A 19,432-nucleotide genomic window follows, 5' to 3' on the forward strand; every position below is an offset into this window, starting at 1 on the left:
GAAACAGTTCTTTGTGTTGGTCCCTGAGAGACATAACATTTTTGAGGCACCTAAAATAGCAGGAAATTTCTGTTCTCCTTTTCCTGAGAATTGGAAATTGTTTCAGTTCCCCTTCAGGCATTGCGGCGTCCTGAGCGATGAACCTTGCGTAGAGGACTACGGTCTGTCCTTTGTGCACATATATGTATATATGTGAGCATGCACCATTGCAAACATCACAGAAATAGGCAACCTCAGAGTGTGAAGAAAAGTCTGAAAGCATATTTGGAGTTAGATGTTAAATTTAGTAACACAATTAGAATTACTTAAGTGACTGGTAGATTTAAAAATTTTCAAATGTACTTCTAATTAGTTCTCTCAGGTTAAGCTGTTAAACTTTATAGTTGCTTTTTAATTTTTTGTTTAGATAACATAATGTTTTGTTTTTCTTAGACCATTCCAACAAAAGACAGACTTGAAGGTCTTCTTGCTTTTAAAGAGAAAAGGCCCCCTCGCTATAAAGGAGAATAAGAGAAAAACATTTACCATGCCAATATAAAAAGGTACTTCTGGCAGTATCTTACAGATGCACTGAATGCCTCAGCATATGGAATTTCAATGACCAAAGTAAAAAAGCAGATTAATCATATAGTGTATTAAGCATCTGGAATGGATGCCTACGTGTACTTCATCCAAATGTATATCATGTCATATTCATTCAGATTGATAAAGCTACTAGTTTATATTGTTAAAAATTCAGGTCTAAAATTAGTTATACATTTAAACAATTTCTCGCATATGAAGCTTTCCATTCTTAATTTTTTTAATGTGAATAATTTATATACTGCACACTAGGAAATAATAGATTGTATGTCTGTTGTACTGCTTTTAAGAAAATAAAATGATCTCTGTATACCAAAAATGTGAAGTTATACCAAATAAAATTTCTAAAGGATTAAATACACACACACACTTAAATGTATACATTTCAACCTGAAAAATGAATCAGTAGATAATCTGAGTGAAAATTACCAAGTATAAATAAAATTCATGAAAAGAAAACTAACTTGAAAAGTTTTATCTTCCCCCTTTCTTTTTGAATTGACTAAATAATTGCATTTTGGGTTTTAGACCCAACAACCTTTCCATGCCTACTTTCCCTGTAAGTGACCTCCGGTCAGTGACTGGGGCCATGAGCCTTGACGAGCAACCAGAGATCTGGAACTATTGTACTTGTAAGACCTCTTCCCAGCAAGGGCCCAACTAAGAACTGGGCTGATTCGAAAAGAGTGAAAGAAAGTGGTGCAGACAAGGTTGAACCATAAGAAATGGCTTGAGTTCATGGATTAAGAGTAAAGTGGTGCCTCTTCTCTCCTTCCTTACCCCCAGCTTTTTGCGTCCAGTTTTTAGTAAGGGAAGGAGGTGAAGACAAACACACTTTCTCCCTTGTAACAGAAAGATCATGCCTTTCTACTACTGAACTCAAAGAACTATAAATGGAAGGTCATGATGGGCACATCTGAGTTTAATAACCCTCCACAGGGGCTGGAGGATAGAGAGGATATGGGAAATAGGGAATTGGATTCAGTGTGACAAAGGAAGGAGAATATTATAGCTCTCTGAAATAATGTTAGATAGCTTTATTTTAATTCATTTTCTCAAACCAGACTTTCTTCCTAGGTTTATGTCCATTTCTGAAGCAAGCAACCTGGGGAAAGCCCAGTTTTTCAAAGACCTATATTTTATGTATTCCTTAGTCATGTGGTCACCCCCCATCCACTGTCCCTTCAGCAGCTGTGCTTCATTACAGTGAAGTCTATAGTACATCCATAAATCATTCACCTCCTTTTAAATTTTAGCTTACCAGATAACTACCTATTTTATTGCATGTTTATGTACTCATCACAGTGATTTCACTGCTGTTAGAAAGCATATGGATATTTCATTTTTAAAATCACTGAAACTTTTTTTTTTAATTTTGAACATTGATCTGTCAGTCGCAATTCTCAAAACCTTAGAAGAGGCGAACGTGGACTTGCCACCGGCTTATGTTTAGTCTAATAAAAGTTTGTTTTCATAAGAGCCTTGCCCTGAGATGCTGCAGATTTATGATGATTGCCCAGCTGATCAGCATAATATAAAAGGGGCTTATTAAAGTTCACATTTGACACTCTATCTGGTGATCATATCTGGTGGCGTGCATACTTTGTTTACTGATAGTCTTGCTGAGTTGTTCATTTCATGCGTGATAATTTGCAAATAAAGCACTGTACTTGCTTTGATAGTCCTTTTAAGGTTCCAGGACCATTTTATCCTGTCTGTGACATGCTAAAATGGCATTTCTGTTTTAACTGAGCAGGAAATAATTATGTAAAAGAGAAGAAAAAGTACTAAGAGTGTGTTGAATGACTTGTCTCTTCTAATGTGGATTCGTGGTCTAGTCTACTGTTGCTGATTATGTCCATTTAATTTCCTAACAAGTTCTGATTAAGTCACTGGAGTGTATGTGAAAACAAAGACATCATCCTGTAGTGACTTTAGATATTACAGCAGGAAAAAAGTATCTGCCCTATTCTCTTGCCCTTGATTTTCCTTTCAGCAAGGCACTGTCTTGCTGGAGAAGAGTCCTAACTAACCCTCTTTCCCTAAGGCAAGCTGCCGGATGCTTCAAGAGGCAGCTCTGCAGATGTCATGGCAGCTCTTCTGGACTTGCTCTCCGGCACGTGAAGTGTCTGCCCATCCTTATGCTGGAACCACAGCAGAATACTAACGCAAGCTGGCAGTACAGAGGGTATAGCCATATGTTCAGATTGTATTAAAGGAAACTCTCAGAGAGGATGATTAATCAAACATAGTAAAACTCAGTAGATGAAAGTGAAGTGAAAGAGGAAAAACATTTCCTTTAACTCCAAGCTTGGTAACATACTTGCCCTGATTAAGTGCTGGTTAATTTATAACTTATCTATGAAAGAAAAAGAGGTGTCCCAGTTAATGAGATTCTCAAACACGAGAAGAGTTCTAATCATGGCCAAAATGAGGCTTGGATTTCCTGTGATTGGTTCCTGTGATTTAAAGGATCAATTTCAAGATTGTGTTTGTTTTCAGTATTAAGTGGATCTGGTTTTCCAGTGAATCATCTCCATTTTTCCCTCGCTTCCAACTATCAAAAAATTTATGACTTGTCAGACAGTGTTATTTTCTAACAGTACTTAGAAGATGCTTTGTACATAGGATTAAAGTATAGAGTGTCAATTCATGGGTGTGATACTTATAGAAATATGCATATATTTCATGTGAATTTGTGGTTGGCTGGCCACTTACCCTTTTCCTCCCTTGATCTTCTTACCCACTTCTGGTGATATACACTGTATTTGTCTTATTTGGGGTCAAAAACCCTGGCAGGCAGCCATTTTTAAATATTTAATTGTGCAGTTACTGTTTGTCTGTCAACCTAGTTAAATATTATCTAATGCATGTGTCAGTATTTTGGGGCTTTATCAAAATAGCAATGAAAATTCTTTTCTGATAGTAAATTTAAAAATAAATGTCTACACATGTCACAGAAGAAAAAACTACCCCTATAGCATTTTTAAAGTTATTTACTTGGCAGTTTATATTTTGCTAAATGAATAAAATATGAGGGACACTTTATTGCATAGATGAAATAGGGTACAGATTGTGATTCGGGTGTTTTTGGAATGGGGGGTGTTGAACCCTCTGCTGAAAGTATGTCTTAGGCCCTAGATACCCACTCTTTGAAATGCCTTCCTTTGGATTTTCATGGTTCTTCTCTTTGGGGACCTCCAAAAATTCAACCGCCCATGATACCCATAATCCTCAGACAACATGGTGTGCTGTATTTGTCTTTTTTAGAATAATTCTTAGGGCAGCACATGAGAGAACCAGGTGCCTCACTGGGAAATAAAGGATGCTCAGAACCCACCAAGAAACACCTCCTGCAGGATTCAGGACTGGCTCCTGAAATTCTTAAAAGAGTCGAGGGTGGAAGGCGGTCCTTCCTCAGCCAACTGACAGAGTTATTTGGAAGAGAGGGTCAGGAGGCTGGCTAGGAAAGTGAGTTCATAGGGAAAAGCGACTTCCTCTTTTACAGTCTTAATGTAGAAAGCATAGTATTATATGAAATGCTTTGATTGAAGGGAACATTTTGACAAGATCACTGAAGATATCCTTCTGATGAGTAAGACGAAATAATAGGGACTGGCTACTGTTATGGTAATGACTAACATTTATGAAGCCCTTAATACTTACCAGGTGCTTTACCTGCATTCTTTTATTTAATCTTCACAACCTCCCTGAGTGCAGAGGTGCTGGGATTCCCATTTTACAGAGAAAGTGTGAAGAGCATAGAGCAATTCCTTGCCCAAAGCTTAACAGCAGGTGTGTGAGGAAGTGGAGATTTAAACCTAAGTTTCTCGACCTTTTGACCACTGCTCACCTTGAAAACAGCTTAATTACATAACCAAAGGCTACTGATTTGTGTATCACTGCCAGCCTAGAAAGAGGAGTATCCTTTGCCCTGAGTTGTTTGACAGCTTTCTCGTGACTTGGAAAGATATTGAGGTCTGTTTATCGAATGACCAGAGTACACAAACCAGGCAGTGTAACAAAAGCAGCTAGCAGCCATTAAGCCCCTGCTCTGTAGCAGGCATTTCTCGTGCATCTTCATATCTAGTGCTCACAAAAAAAACTTGAATGAGAGGAGGTCTGTCAATTTACATTTTGAGAGACTGAGGCAGAGAGTTGACATTCGGTATTTAGAATCCTACTTTTCATGGCTGCACTGTAAACTATCTTGAGCCAATCTTGGCATGTATGAGTGACACATCAAACCTATCAAGACATTAGTAGTGCAGTGTATGGCCTTCACCCTAAAACCAGCCATGTGAGTATAGTTTGAGGACTTCGCTTTGGGTAGCAATACCTGTGAAAGGCAAGTGTCAGCTCCAGATATGTCAAGAGCATGAAGTACATTCAAAATAAACTGTGATGTCAGGTTTCTTTCATGAAAGTGTGACATGTGTTTTGTTCTATTCTGCACCAGTGAGACTCACCTAGAGTATTGCGTTCAGCTCTCAACAAAGGCAATTTCAGGTGGGCATAGATGTGCTTTCTGGAAAGCACAAAGGAATTCTCTGGTTAAGTTTCAGCTCCTCCAAAACTGGCACTGAGACCTTGGGCAAAATGCTTAATCACTATGAGCCTGTTTCTTCATTTGTAAAGGGGTTAAATAGTTCATTGCAAAGATCCCTTCAGTTTGGATCTGATCTATATATAAATGCTTTATAATTTGTTAAGTCTTTTACAGATGTAGTGGTGTGTTTTGTTTCATGTTTTCAGGGAGACAAGTTGAGACTGAAGTAGGTCTCACAGGCAAGTCCATTTCAGGGGTGTGTACAAGAACCTGGAATAAAAAGAAGTCTCAGCAACTCCTTGGCCAAAACGGGGAAAAGAAGAGCAACAAAATAAGATTTCATTGGCTAAGAGACTTCAAATAGAGTTGAGAGGCCATTCTAGAAGCTATTCTTATGTAAGCTTCTGCTAGATGTTGCAAACCAAGGTACCCCAAGCCCCAGCCAACAGTATTCCTAAAAAGCCAGGGCTCTTTCTGAAGCTATATTAGTTTGACTCAGTTTATTTTTCAGAAACCTAAAACCTCTAGCTTGTTCCTCTGATGGATAAGCCCTGAAACTCAGTGGTACCAGTGTTTCCAAGAATATCAACCAGTTGCATCTCCCTACCCCATAATGTCAACAGCCCTTTTTAACATGAAGATGTTAGAATGGTCATTGCACAAATATCCCTAAAGATCAGGAGAAGAATCAAATGAGGGAGGAATTGTAACAGAGAAGATAGGATTTAATAAATGAGTATGACTACTGAATCATTAGTCTCCAGTGTATTAGAGCAGCTAGAAGAAAGTGGCTGAAACTGTGGAATTGTAACCCATACCATACTTAGAAGTTTACTTTATAACTACTTGTTAAAATGTACTTTAAAACCTATCATTTTTCTGCGTGTATACTGTATTTCACAATAAAAAGTGTTTTAAAACTTAGCAAAAAATGTCTTGGGAAACACAGTGACCACATTCAGTAGAACGACATCTGAAATTGGGATCATCCAGGGTGCTTCAGAGGTTTCTGTGGGCAGCTGAAGAAGCCACCCAGCAGGGCCCATCACACCTTTGCAACTCAGCATTGACCATGTCACATATGAAGCTTCTTCACCAGGATGCTCAACCCAATGGACTTGGGCTTTGAGGATGCCCAGGGGAAGAACCAGGCCCAATTCCAATACATGAGAGAGAAGGAATCAAGTCAAGAAGGGGGAATCTAATCAGACTACTTCAGCTCCAGAAGCTGCTTCCTGCTGCTGAAGTGTTAAAGGAAACTGGGCAGTCATGGGCAGGACGATGGCCCTAGGGAGTTAAGTTGCTGGGGATAGAAGACAGCTCTTCTCATCGGGATGTTCTTTGTGAGATGATACTAAAGCCCACATGGCACTGATAGGTTTATTCAAAGTGAAATGAATGTGGGGTCTCCTTACAAATACTCATCTCTGGCAGGGTGGGTCTTAAGAGGCAGAGAAAACAGTCTGCCTTACATGTGTCTGGTCAATGACTTTGGCCCTGAAAATAATCCAATCCATAGTTTAAGCAGTTTTAGTTCTTTTAATCTTTTGAAAAGAATTATCATGCCATGAGAAAATGGACCCACTTTTTCATCACCCTCTTTCATGTGGGAGCCTACTTATACATCCCATGCAGAGGGGAGGTACTGGAGGACTCCTGGCCTTGCACGGTGCACTGGTGGCCAGACCAAGAAGAGGGCAAGCCTCCTGCCCACGCTTTGACTCATTGCCGACATCTTGCTGCCAAGGTTTCTTTATAAGTTCATTTCCCTAATGCACTAAAAAATAAGGATTTGGAAAAATATTCTGTAAATGCAGGCTCTCGTGAACCCATTTCACAGAGTGGCTTACTTGAACACTTCAGAAAGAAATAGTAAAATCACCATGTCATCACGCTGCTTGGGGATTACATTTTTTTTAGCTGTGATGTTCACAGGAAAAGGTTTCAAAGGAATTTGAAAACTGGCAAGTGCACTTTCTTGACCTTTTCAAAAATAGTCCTGAGTCACTTTCACTTTCAGACTCTGAACCATATTGAATGAATCCTTTGTGCAGTTTACAGAAAGTGAAGAACTGTTTGGCAGTGAGGAAAGTTCAAACTCCTAATAGCTGCTCCTACATTGAGTAACACTTCTTTTGAGTTGCCTATTAACACTTTCTGAAATATAGTTTTTGTGAAGCCTCAGACTTGCTTAAGAGTGGCCATAATTTGAGTGCTTGAAAAATATAAATATGTAAAATGTGTGACATACCATATGAGACAGAAAATAACAACTCACATCTGACTTGGAGAGAAATTCTAAGCATTAGAGAGGTGCTACTGGTATATTTATTCTTAATATCTATCACTGACTGTTGAATTCTTGCTTAGCGTCAATATAGGCCTGTGGATTGAAAGTTACTTTCTTTTCCTCTGGTATTTATGGGAATGTGTAACGTGACTTGAGATTCTTAAACCACTCTTCTGAAACGTGACTTGAGATTCTTAAACCGCTCTTCTGAAAAGGCAGACTAACAAAGAAGGTTTTACCCTGGCCCTCTCCACTCCCCTGGGAACACTCAGAATTCATTTATATAGGGAATGGTCTTTCAAAGTAATTACTGCTAGTCCATGCTTAGGATGGACTGATAACCTCAAAACTCTAAGTAGTATTTACTCCCTGTAGTTATCACAACTTGCAATTTATATACACCCCCATACTCTATATGTATATTTAAACATGTCTGGGTCAGAAGAGAGTTCCCGTCAACCAAGATGGCAGCCTAAGATGCTCCAGGGTGCCATGGCCCCACAGAATCTTTGAACAATTAGCAAAAACTGGCATATCCTTCTTCCTCAAAACTTTGGGAAACAGTTAAAAAGGGTTGCAGCAACTGGGCAAGAGCCAAATCAAAGAAACACAGCTTTAAAAATGGTAGGAGAAGCTTGCTTTGCATCGTTGCTGGCCCCTCCCCAGTGCCATGTGAAGCCAGCCAGTGCTCCCATTCCAGGTCCACGACCTGTTCTGGAGGAGGCAGAATAACCCCTGTGTGCATACTTGGGTGCTGTGTATTGTTTCCAGTGTAGCGGTTAGCGGCCTGAAAGACTATTGGGTGACAGACTGTCTACTGGGTAGTAACCTGAAAGCCTGAACAGGAGACAGGACACTGTGCTTTCACCATCCCAGACCTTGCCTTGTAGGCACAAACAGCTTGCAAGGAGTGTATGAAACAATTGGGTCAAAGCAGCCTAGGGCAAAGGATTGCCTGCTTTAATTCATACAATAAGGAGGAAGTCTATTTCATAGGTAATAGAGGGACCATTTAAATTCCTGTAAATGGGGGAATTCCTAAGGCCACAAGCCCAGGACAAGACACAGGCTCCAAAAAGACAGGAGAGGAGCCTGTATGACAAATTGATCTCAGGCTGATCTTGATATAAGAACTAGATTCTGAAGGTGTGCACCCCCAACCCAGAGCCAGTTTGAAAAGATGCTGAAAGGTGGTTTTTGCATAAGTTTTTGTTAGCCCCTGGTACTCAAGGAAATTTCCGTCAATAGCTGAATACAAACTTAAGGAACAGACAGCTTAGAGACTAAATCAGAGTTTAACACTTTATTAAAATGTATGGTCTGCAGCAAAAGATTACAAGACATAGAAACAGGAAATGATGGCCCATCCAAAGGAGCAAAATTAACCAGAAACCTGCAACAAAGTGTACATACTGGACAAAGGCTTTTAAGAAAATAATCTTAAATATGCCCAAGGACATAAAAGAAAACAGAGAAAGAACTAAAAGATAAAAGGATTTTAAAAATGAATAAAGAATATGGGAATCTCAATAAAGAGATAGAAAATTTTGTAAGGAACCAAACAGAAATACTGGTTCATAACTGAAATGAAGAGTTCTCCAGAGGGTTTCAACAGCAGATAAGAGATGGCATAAAAAGGAATCTGTGAACTCAAAGACAAGACAGCTGAAATGATTCAAATTGAGAAGCAAAAATGGAATCATACAACTTGTACCCTTTTGTGTATGCCTTTTTTCACTTAGCATAATCTTCTCAAGGTTCATTCATGTAGCATATATCAGTACTTCATTCCTTTTTATGAATGAACAGTTTTCTGTTGTATGAATAAATCACAGTTTGTTTATACATCATCAGTTGATGACCATTTTGTGGATTCCACTTTGGGGCTGCTATGAACATGTAAATACAAGTTTTCATGTGGGCATATGTTACCAATTCTCTTGGGTTTATACCTAGAAGTGGAATTGCTAAGTCATGTGGTATAATCGTTATGAGTATTTCTTCCTTGTGTTATGAATATGTATATATACGTAAAGCAGGTATCTTTATTTTCTTCCCTCACTTATCCCCTTATAAATAAGTTGTATTAACTTTATGTCATAATATTTAAGTTACAGGTTATCAAGTTTAAAAGTGAATTTTTGGTGCAAAATTTATATTTTCTAATTTAACTTGTATGGTCTGTTTATTCAAACACCATAATTACATGGAACCTTGAATAGGGAGTGAGATCTTGTTGGTTTGTATGGCCTAGTGTGATACCCTAATACATCCCAGAGCAGTCTGAGCAGAAAATAAAAAATATTTGCAAAGTCCCCTTGAGGGACTGGGGGAAAATGTGTAAATATTAAATTTCCCCATCTGGGGAAGTCCTGGTATTCTCACAAGCAGTGGGGACAACCAATTAAATAGGCTGATCCCTCAATCTTGAGGTTGGCCCCTATGAAACTTACTCCTGCAAAGGAGAAACTAAGCCTGCTTATATTTATGCCTAAGAGTCACCCCAGAGAACCTCTTTTGTTGCTTAGATGTGGCCTCTCTCCCTAAGTCAGCTCCGCAGGTGAACTCACTGCCCTCTCCCCTATGTGGGACATGACTCCCAGGGGTGTGAATCTCCCTGGCAATGTGGGACAGAAATTACAGGATGAGCCAGGACCCCGCATCATGGGAATGGGAAAACCTTAACCAAAAGAAGGAAGAGAAAAGTTTCAGTGGCTGAGAGATTTCAAATAGAGTCAAGAGGTCATTCTGGATGTTATTCTTAGGCATTATATAGATATCCCTTTGCAGTTTTTAGTGAAATAGAATAACTAATAGGAAATATCTGAAACTGTTGAACTATAAGCCTTGATTCTTGAAGATGATTGTATAACTATATAGCTTTTACAGTGTGACTGTGTGATTGTGAAAACCTTGTGACTGACAGTCCCTTTATTCAGTGTATGGACAGGTGAGTAAGGAAATAAAGACGAAATAAATAAATAAATAATATGGGGGATAAAGGGCATGGATGGAAAATGTGACTATTACCCACAGACTTGCATCCTCCTCTAGGTACAAGTTTAGTGTGTTTCTGGTTGTAGGTAGGACAATTGAATTAAGTTAAGGGAAAGTCTGTTATTTTAAAAAATGTATTTAGTGATTAAGTATAGTTTAAGGAGATACATATGGGTGCCAAGGTGATAAGTGGTAGACTATGATGGTCAAGTTCATGGGTCAACTTGGTTAGGTTATGGTGTCCAGTTGTTTGGTCAGGTAAGCTCTTGGCCTGATTGTTACTGTGAGGGTATTTTGTGGATTTAAATCATCAGTCACTTGATTGCATCTACAGCTGATTACATCTACAACCAACAAAGAATAATTGGCCTTCAGCAATGAGAGAAGACTCACCCAATCAGTTGAAGGCCATAAAGGGAGAACTGGTGATTTTGGCAGTCAGAAGAATTTCTAAATTGGGAATTCATCAAAGCCTTGATCAGAGTTCTCAATCTGTGACCTGCCCTATGGAATCCAGACTTGCCAATCCCAGAGGTCATGTGAGAAAATTCCTATAATAAGTCTTTTAATATTTATAATATTAATATTTATCTTTCCTATCCTTCTGTTTCTCTGGAGAACCCTAACACATATGGTAACTTTATGTGTAACATTTTGAGGCACTGCCAAACCGGTTTCCAAAGCAACCTGCCCCGTTTCACATTCCCACGAGCAATGGATGAGGTTCCAGTTCTCCACATCCTTGCCAACACTTGTTTTTTATTTTCTTTCTGATGCTAGTCATCTGGGTCGGTGTGAAGATGTTTCTCATTGTGGTTTTGATTTGCAGTTCCCTGATGACGACCATCTTTTCCTATGTTGAGCCCTAATGTTTCATACGCTCATTAGCCATTTATATATCTTCTTTGGAGAAATGTCTCCAATTCCTTGGCCCATTTTTAATTGGATTATCTGTGTTTTCATTGTTAAGTTTGTAAGTATTTATATTTTCTGGATACAAGTTCATTATCATATTTTGAGTTGCAAATATTTTCACCTATTCTAGCGGTCGTCTTTTCAATTTTGGTAGTGTCCTTTGAAGCATTACAAATTTTTCCTTTGATTGCTTCTGCTTTTGGTGTCACATCTAAGGAACCATTGTCTCATCCTTGGTCACAAGGTTTACGCTGTTTTCTTGTAGGAATTTCATAGTTTTAGCTCTTACATATAGACAGTTGACCTATTTTGAATTAATTTCTGTATATAATGTGAGACATCCAACTTCATTCTTTTGCATGTGGATAGACAGTTGTCCAGGCACCATCTGTTGAACAGACAGTTCTTTCCCCTATGGAATTGTTTTGGCATCCTTATCAAAAATCAATTAACAACAACAAAAAATGTAAGGGTTTAACTACTGGATTCTTAATTCTATCCCATATAGAATTATCATGTTATCTATGTGTCTGTTCGTATCTGAGTCCAACACTGTCTTGTTACTGTAACTTTGTAGTAAGTTTTGATATCAGAAAATGTGAACCCTCTTACATTGTTCTTTTTCAAGACTATTTTGGCTATTCTGAGTCCCTTGCATTTCCATATGAATTTTAGGAACACGTCAATTTTTGCCAAAAAAAAAAAGGCATCTGGGGATTTTGAAAGAAATTGTGTTAAAACTGTAGGTCAATTTGGGGAATATTGCCCTCTTGACAACATTATCTTCCAACTCATGAACATAAGATTTTATTTCCTTTAATTTAGGTCTTTGATTGCTTTCAGTGATGTTTCAGTGATGTTTTCAGGGTACAAATCTTGCACTTTGTGGTTAAATTTATTCTTAAGAATTTTACTCTTTTTGAATGCTATTGCAAATGGAATTTTTTGAATTTCATTTTCAGATTATTCACTGCTAGTGTATAGAAATAAAACTGATTTTGTATCTTAGTCTTGTTTCCTGCAACCTTGCTGAACTTCTTTGTTAGTTCTAATAGTTTTTTTCTAGTGGATTCCTTAAGAGTCTCTATGTAAAAGTTCATGTTATCTGTGAAGAGATAGTTTTACTTCTCCCTTTCCGATCTGGATGCCTTTTATTTCTTTCTCACCTAATAGCTCCCCTAGAACCTCCTATTGAATAGAAGCGATCTGAGCAGACGTCCTTGTCTGGTTCCTGCTGTAGGAAGGAAGCCTCCAGTCTTTCACCAGTAAGTGTGATGTCAGCTGTGTGATTTCCTTCTGTTCTCAGCCTTGTACCGAGAAGGCAGGGCCTTGGGCCCAAGCAGGCAGCCACACAGAATGACTCTCAGGGCTTGAAATCAAATGACATTTTCCCTGCTGGGTTTCAAACAGTAATTACTTGGGGGCTGTGACAGTTTTTTTCCTTCCAGTTTCTCCCTTGTGGAATGGGAGTATCTCTTCTATCCAGCATCGTATTCTGGAATGCAATACATTTTGCCCAGGATGGAACATACCAAAGTCTTACGTTGTAATAACCCAAAAGGTTTCGTATTCCTTCTTTCTCAGATGTCAAGTTTAGTTGCTGTTAAAAAAAAAAAAAGAATAGCATTTACTTCTTTTAAATGTGTTCTGATGCTAGCTCCAGCACAAAGAAATTTGCTGCTCCAGATAAGGCTTCCCCTGGCTTGTGGTGAGGTTCGTTTGGTTTGTGAAGGGTTTGTATTCATTCAACCCCAGTGGCTAAACTATAGTCTGAAACCAAAGCAACTCCATCCATAAATCAGCCCTCCATTAATAAAAACTGAAAGTTAATTATTGGAATCCCAGCATTTGTAAGTCCTTTACCTTTTAAGAAAAGCACAAGCTTTTCTTCTACACTGTTAGGTTTGTGTTCCATGGTTGGACACTTAGACTGCGATGGCAAAACTGTTTATTGACTTGAACTTGTCAGACCCTTAGCAGGATTTCAAGTACAGTGAGCATCTGCTAGTGATGGAATCCAGAGTCCTTTTTTCAAAATATAAAATAAGATGAAATCTGATGATTTGTTATTTCCAAGATAAGATGCATATATTCTAGTTGATTGGAATGTATAAGTGGCCATTGGTTAAGTTACAGAAAAATTATATGGTTAAGTTGTGATTGAAGAAAAATGATGGACCTCCCCCCAGACCCCCACCCCCAAATACACACTGAGGCTACTTTGGGGGTAGAAATTCCACATGAGTCTGCAGTTGGCAGCTGTCCCCCCCCCACCGCACCATGACCTCTGCTGCTGTGCTCGGAAGCTTCTCTCACACAGTCTCCACTGTAGTTATTGTGGCTAATTACCAGCCTGCTCCGCTAGGGCTTGTGTTGAGTTACAAAAACATTTTATGCTACACAAGCTTTTTATTCATGTCATAATTGCAGCATATTTGTCTTAAGTTATTTCGCAAGTGTTCTTTGTGGATAACGTTGGCAAGATTAAGTAATGGCTTCTCGTTAATGTTGAGCAAGAACTTCAAGCATGATGAATTGAGACAATGTCTTACACGTATGTCTTTGGCTCCTGGTGGCTTTGACCTTTTGCTTTGCTTTTCTTATGTATAAACTAACCTTATTGTGGGGCTATGTCTATTGTTTCTAACACAAATGCCAGGAACCACTTGAGCAAAATATTTTATTTCAATTTTAATGGCTCATTCTTACTATGATCAAGAGCAATAGATCCAAGCCAGCTCAATGCTGTGCCAGGAACCAGAGACTTCAAAGTGTCTTCGTTTTAGAACTCCAAAGAAACTGAAATTTCTAATTCTCCTATCATCCAATTTAATTATTGGCAGTAAGTGACAGCTGGCAAGAAGCACACATCACACGGTTCCAGCTCTGTTTCAGAAAAGGTCAGCATGAGGCACAAACACTGGCCTGCATTATGCAGCCTTGTACTCTAATCCCACGACACATGCTTCAGGATGTGTTATGCAATGTAGCGCTCACTGATTAATGGCTGCTTGCACAAGGAGTTTTTCATTAGCCTGAACGCAAGCATTCTGGAAATGATTAACTTTGTGACATAACTCTCATCACACAAGTATGGAAGATTCAAACAGCTTCAAAATAATGTGTTGCAGAAACAACTAAACAGTTTGGCTTCTTTGTGTGTACATGATTAACAACTATTTTAAAGCCTCTAAGTGAAACAGGGAAACCAAGTTGGGGTTTTTTTTGTTTGTTTTTTATTTTTTGGCAGTGGGTGTTTCATATGAGAATGATTCATGTGTGAACAGTTTCTTTTACTGTATTTTAAATTTACCTTTATTTCTAATTTGTTGTAAAAATGTCACGTTTAGTTTGCAGTAGTCCATCTTCTGAACTAAATAATATTTAGCCACTTTTTGTACACAGTTTTGGGGCTACAATGATGGAAAAGTTACAGTGAAGATTATTGAGTCCATACTACAGAAGAGGTAAACTAAAATTCTGCATCTTATTAAAGATTTTGGAACCTTGACAGTTGAGGGCATCCTGAAACGTTACACCTGAGAAGCCAGCAATGGTAGGTGCTTCCCTGTGAGTGGCAGAAACTCAACCAGAGTAGCTGAGGGAAAAGAGGAGTCATTGACTCTCAGCCCCAAAGTGTCCTCCTGGACAGCTGGAGCCAGGGGCTGGGGGCTGCAGGGAGCGTCTCCACTTCTTGCCTTGGATTCTCCTGTGCAGGGTCTCATTCTCTGGCCCCGGTCCTGGAGGCTGGCTTTACCCAGCAGGTAAAGAGCACCACCAGGGGAGAGCAGGGAGAATTCTCTTCCCTTAGTTCCACTGCAGAACGTCCCAGCCAAGCCTCTGCCCCCACCCTGCCCCTGGGCCCAGGGAGATGGGGTTCTCTGGCTGGAGGAGGGGGTCCTCCCCAGCAGCGGGGAGGGAAGGTGCTTGGACCTGACAGAGTCACAGCAGCAGCTGCACCCGGCGCATGATCAGTCAGCCGCCCGTTCCCCAAAGTGCCTCCCCCTCGCCTCCAAGCCTTTCCTCCATATACCTCCACAAGTGCAGGTGCCCAACAGCGCAGTCAGGCAGCAGCTGCCCCCGCGGTGAGTCCCGCTCTCTGGGCCGGGTCCTCTGCCCGCGCTGCGTCCGGTGACACAGGGCGAGGTCAGGGCACCGCTCAGAACCCCCCACCTTCTAGTGGGAAAGAGGCCTACTGAGGTCTCTAGAGCAACAGAATATTGCGCGTGGGAGAGAAGGTTGTTAACAGGCTGCGGAACCTGTTCCCCATCAGCAGAGCCCAGGTTAGCCATATTAGGTAAGGGACTCGCTCCACTGTCAGGGAAGTGGGTCAACACATGGACGGTGGGGCCAAGATGAGGGAATTGGGGAGACAACTTGTTTTGGTGGCAAGTGACTAAAACACCCAACTTGCACTAACCTAGACAAGAAAGGGGGACCCATTGGCTTGACCAGCTTAGGGGCAACTAGACCCGCAGTCACAGATGCTTCCTGGGCTCCGTCCTCTCCCATCTCTCCCTCTTCCTTGCCAGGTAGCTTTTCCCTGCAGAAGGAAAGGGATAACCCTGGTAACTTCCAGGCTTCTTCCCAGCCTCCTCACCACAGAGGAGGGGCCTGGCCCCTCTCCGATCTGAAGACGTTTTGGGGAAGGACTTAGGCCCTGCAGATGGGGAGAGGTACTGCAGACGGGCCGCCCTCCGCAGGACTTCAGACCCGCAGTGGGGAGAGCCAAGCGAGCGATGCCCACCAGGCTTGGATTTTTTAATCCCAACAGACAGGCACATGGGATATTATTGGGCAGTCCATGGCCTTATACCTCTGCCTTATGTATTTTTAAAATTTTAAACATTTTTTTAAGTTCTTTCAAACTTACAGAACAGTTGCGAAAATAACACAAACGCCATACAGAAAACTCCAACCTACCCCATCTCCCCCTCTGCCAAGATACCTAGAGCCACCAGTTTAAGCATTTTGCCACATGTGCTGCATCATTAATGTATTTCTTTATTCACTTTTGCAGTCAACGAGGTTAGCACACCATATCGCTTCCTCATGGACTCCCAGGAAACTGCTCAGTTATTACAGGGTTCTTCAAATCCACGTGCCCACCAATTTTCAAATTTCCTAAGAGTGCTTGTGTTGAATAAAATTCTGATTCACTTGAAGTCACAACTTAATTCACGTTTGTGATTTACCTTTTTTCTTTCCTAAGAAGATGGTAAATTTCCAGCTACTCTTGTAGGATTCCTGAAAATATTTTGGTGTTGAAGAGAATTATTCATGGTCAGAAAAAAAAGGTAACCCCTGTTTTTTATGTGTAGCAATTACACAGTTGCCCAATTTTCTGATGCAAAATGACCAGACAGTTCCAGTGAACTTTTCCTAAGTAAAACATCCTGTTTCCTAAATAAAACTTGCTTTTCTTTCTTCGGAACAATTTTCATGATGCTACATTTGTAGGTTTGATGAGGCATTTGGGGGTTTTATGTAAGATTAGCCTGCGATGCTGCTACCTGTGCTTCTGGGGAAAAATGATAAAAGATAAAAGGAGGGGCAAAAAGGGAATTTACTAAGCTCTGCATCCTATAGTCACTCTCTCTTTACCAAAGCCCTTGAGTAAAATCCTTTGTTCTAAGAATAGAACTTGAAATGACCTTGTTTTCTTAGTACTTTTGATTGCTTCATGCTGACAGCAGTTGCAGGGCGGGGTCTGCCAATGGAGAAGTGGTCTGATGCGGTGTGAAATTCGGAGTCGGGCCAGAACTCTGCTGTGAATTGCTTTCCTCTTCACCGAGAGAGCGTTGTATGCTCTAGTCTTGCCGTAGAGGCTGAGGGCAAGTGTTTGCACACTGATCATCATCTTTTGGGAAGGCGCCCGGGAAGGCTCTCCTGGCCCTCCTTGCTCACTGCTTTCAGTCCAGGGCTGTCGGAGCCCCTGCCTGCAGCAGCTGCGAGGCCGGCAGCCCGGGCGGAGGAGCCGGGCGCGGGGCGCAGGCGTGGAGCTGCCCGGCCGACGTGCAGGGCCCCAGGAGCGCAGATGACCAGGCGCCCCGAGGCGCTTCCTGGAATCGGACGCAGATAAGAAGCCACTTGTCAGGCTCCAGTTTCAGACGAACTCCGCTGCGGGTTACCAAACGCCATGTCATCATTTCACTTGGGCTTTTTTTTTTTAAGCCTTGGTTCCCCCAAAGAAGGACGTATGTTATATTTGAGTGGGCGTGTGTTATTTCCTTTTGTTGATGATTTTTGGGAAACGTCCAGAGAAGCCAAAAATAGTGAAAAGGCGAGGAGCCTGCTTGCTGTCGCGCAGGTGGGAGGCGGGCGCGCTACCTCTCCGCGGGGACCGGCTTGTGCCGCGGGCCCCCCACGCCGGGAAGCCCCCCCCCCTCCCGTCCCCGCCGCCCTCGGTGGGGGAGCGAAGCTGGCCTCGTCGCCTGGGGTCCCGAAAAGACCCCCGCGGGGCTGTTAACTGGCCTCGGGTTTACCATCCTGCTTGTAAAACCTCGAAGGCCTGCCAGGGAGCAACCTAATCTCCAGTCTTCCTGGCGAAACTCTTCTGACCTGTAGGAGAAAAAGAGTATTTAAGATCTAGATTATTTAACAGGGTGGAGTGCTCTAAGTTTAGCGGAGGCTAAAAGTACTCTAAGAGGCTGGGTCAGCCTGCTGGGTCCCCTGGACCGCCAGCTCCTCCTCTCCCCCAGCCGGGGCGCGGAGCTGCGGCCACCCCCGACCCCCACCCCCAACCCCCCCGCGCTGCCGCCCTCGCTGGGCGGGAACCAGCAGCAACCAGAACGCGCCTTTGTATTTTTAAACCAATGTTAGGATGCCGTTTCTGAGATGTGCTTGTCAGCCGGATTACTCATATGTCAGATTCCCACTTTCGTGCACTAATTACATTTCCATAGAAAAGCATGAGTCACTCCATTTAGGGGTGGGGGTGGGTGCGGGTATTCTGCAGGGAGGGGGGCGGGTGGGGACAGAGACCTTTTTATAACATTCTGAGCTGGTTTTCTTTTTCCACAGGTTAATTTTTATCTTAGGAACCAAGATAAGGTTGGAGGTTGCCTTTTTATAAGAAAACTATTTAAATGCAAGGAACTATTTGAACTTAAATAGCCGAGGTCATCTGTTTTGTGGCTCTTCAACATATAAATAAAATATATTAATAGTTGCGTAATGGGCATTTAAAACGCGGGCTGCTGCGACCGTTTTTAGTCGGTCTCATCTACACCACTTCCAGAGACACACAAGTGCCCCCTTTGTTCTTGTCCTTGGGGGAATGTTGCTTTAGGATTGGCGGGTGTGACCACCCCAAACCCCGTGAGACTGAGTTCATTCCTAAGAACAGATGGTGATTTTCAAACGGAAAGCTATTCTGGTACACATACTTAAGAAAAACTCTAAAAATAGACTTGAATGAGCATAACCTGCAAAAATAAGTTGTCAGCTTCGTTTTACTCCTGCTGGGTGGAAAACAAAGCTGTCAGCAATTTCTGGGTGTTGAAGAATCTGTCGGCTTTCTTATTTTAGGGCAGGCTTTGTGAGTGGGACTGTAACCCAGTCCCCTTACAGCTTTAAGTGTCCGTGAATGGCCACCTGTGGTTTAGAGACCTGCCCGGGGCTTCCTGCAGGGGAGCAGTCCTTTGACCCTCTTAGTGGATGGAGCTCAGAAAGCTGCATGAGCCCTGGGGGCAGAAGGGGCACCGCGAAGGGGCTTTTCGGGGAATGATTTGAGCCAGAGCTTGAAGGCGTTGTTCCCAGGGGCAGAGCAGCCGGGCGTGGAGACACGTGGCGCTGAGCTTCCATTGGGGACCCTTGGCCCGAGGAGCCAGGAGTGCGGGAGATTGAGGAAGTCAGCCGAGTTCAGCCCCCTCCTTCGCAACCTGATACCGTCGTTTGTGCAGAAAACGACACTTGGCAAGACTAATAGCAAGCCCTCACTGCCACCACCCCCACCCAAGAGGCTAGCCCTTCTAAAGACCCACATGCCAACAGGGTGACCGAAAGCCTAGAGAGGAATCAGAAACAGAGAAGAGCCCCTGCCTGGTCCTGGAGAAGGGCTCCCTGGAATATGAGAACCAAATGAAGAAGTAAAGGGT

At 41.8% G+C, this 19,432-nt stretch overlaps 1 protein-coding gene across 1 annotated transcript in view; it reads left to right on the forward strand.

The window, feature by feature from the left end:
* Nucleotides 1-17,283, forward strand: part of AUH (AU RNA binding methylglutaconyl-CoA hydratase) — a 209,215-nt gene extending 191,932 nt beyond the window's left edge. The window contains exon 10 of the mRNA XM_077139473.1: nucleotides 433-17,283. Within this exon, the coding sequence (XP_076995588.1) occupies nucleotides 433-510 (78 nt within the window). The 3' untranslated portion in view covers nucleotides 511-17,283. The remainder of the gene's footprint in view (nucleotides 1-432) is intronic.
* The last annotated feature ends 2,149 nt before the right edge of the window (nucleotides 17,284-19,432 follow it).

This window comes from Tamandua tetradactyla, chromosome 2 (assembly GCF_023851605.1).
Source record: "Tamandua tetradactyla isolate mTamTet1 chromosome 2, mTamTet1.pri, whole genome shotgun sequence".
Lineage (NCBI taxonomy): Eukaryota > Metazoa > Chordata > Mammalia > Pilosa > Myrmecophagidae > Tamandua > Tamandua tetradactyla.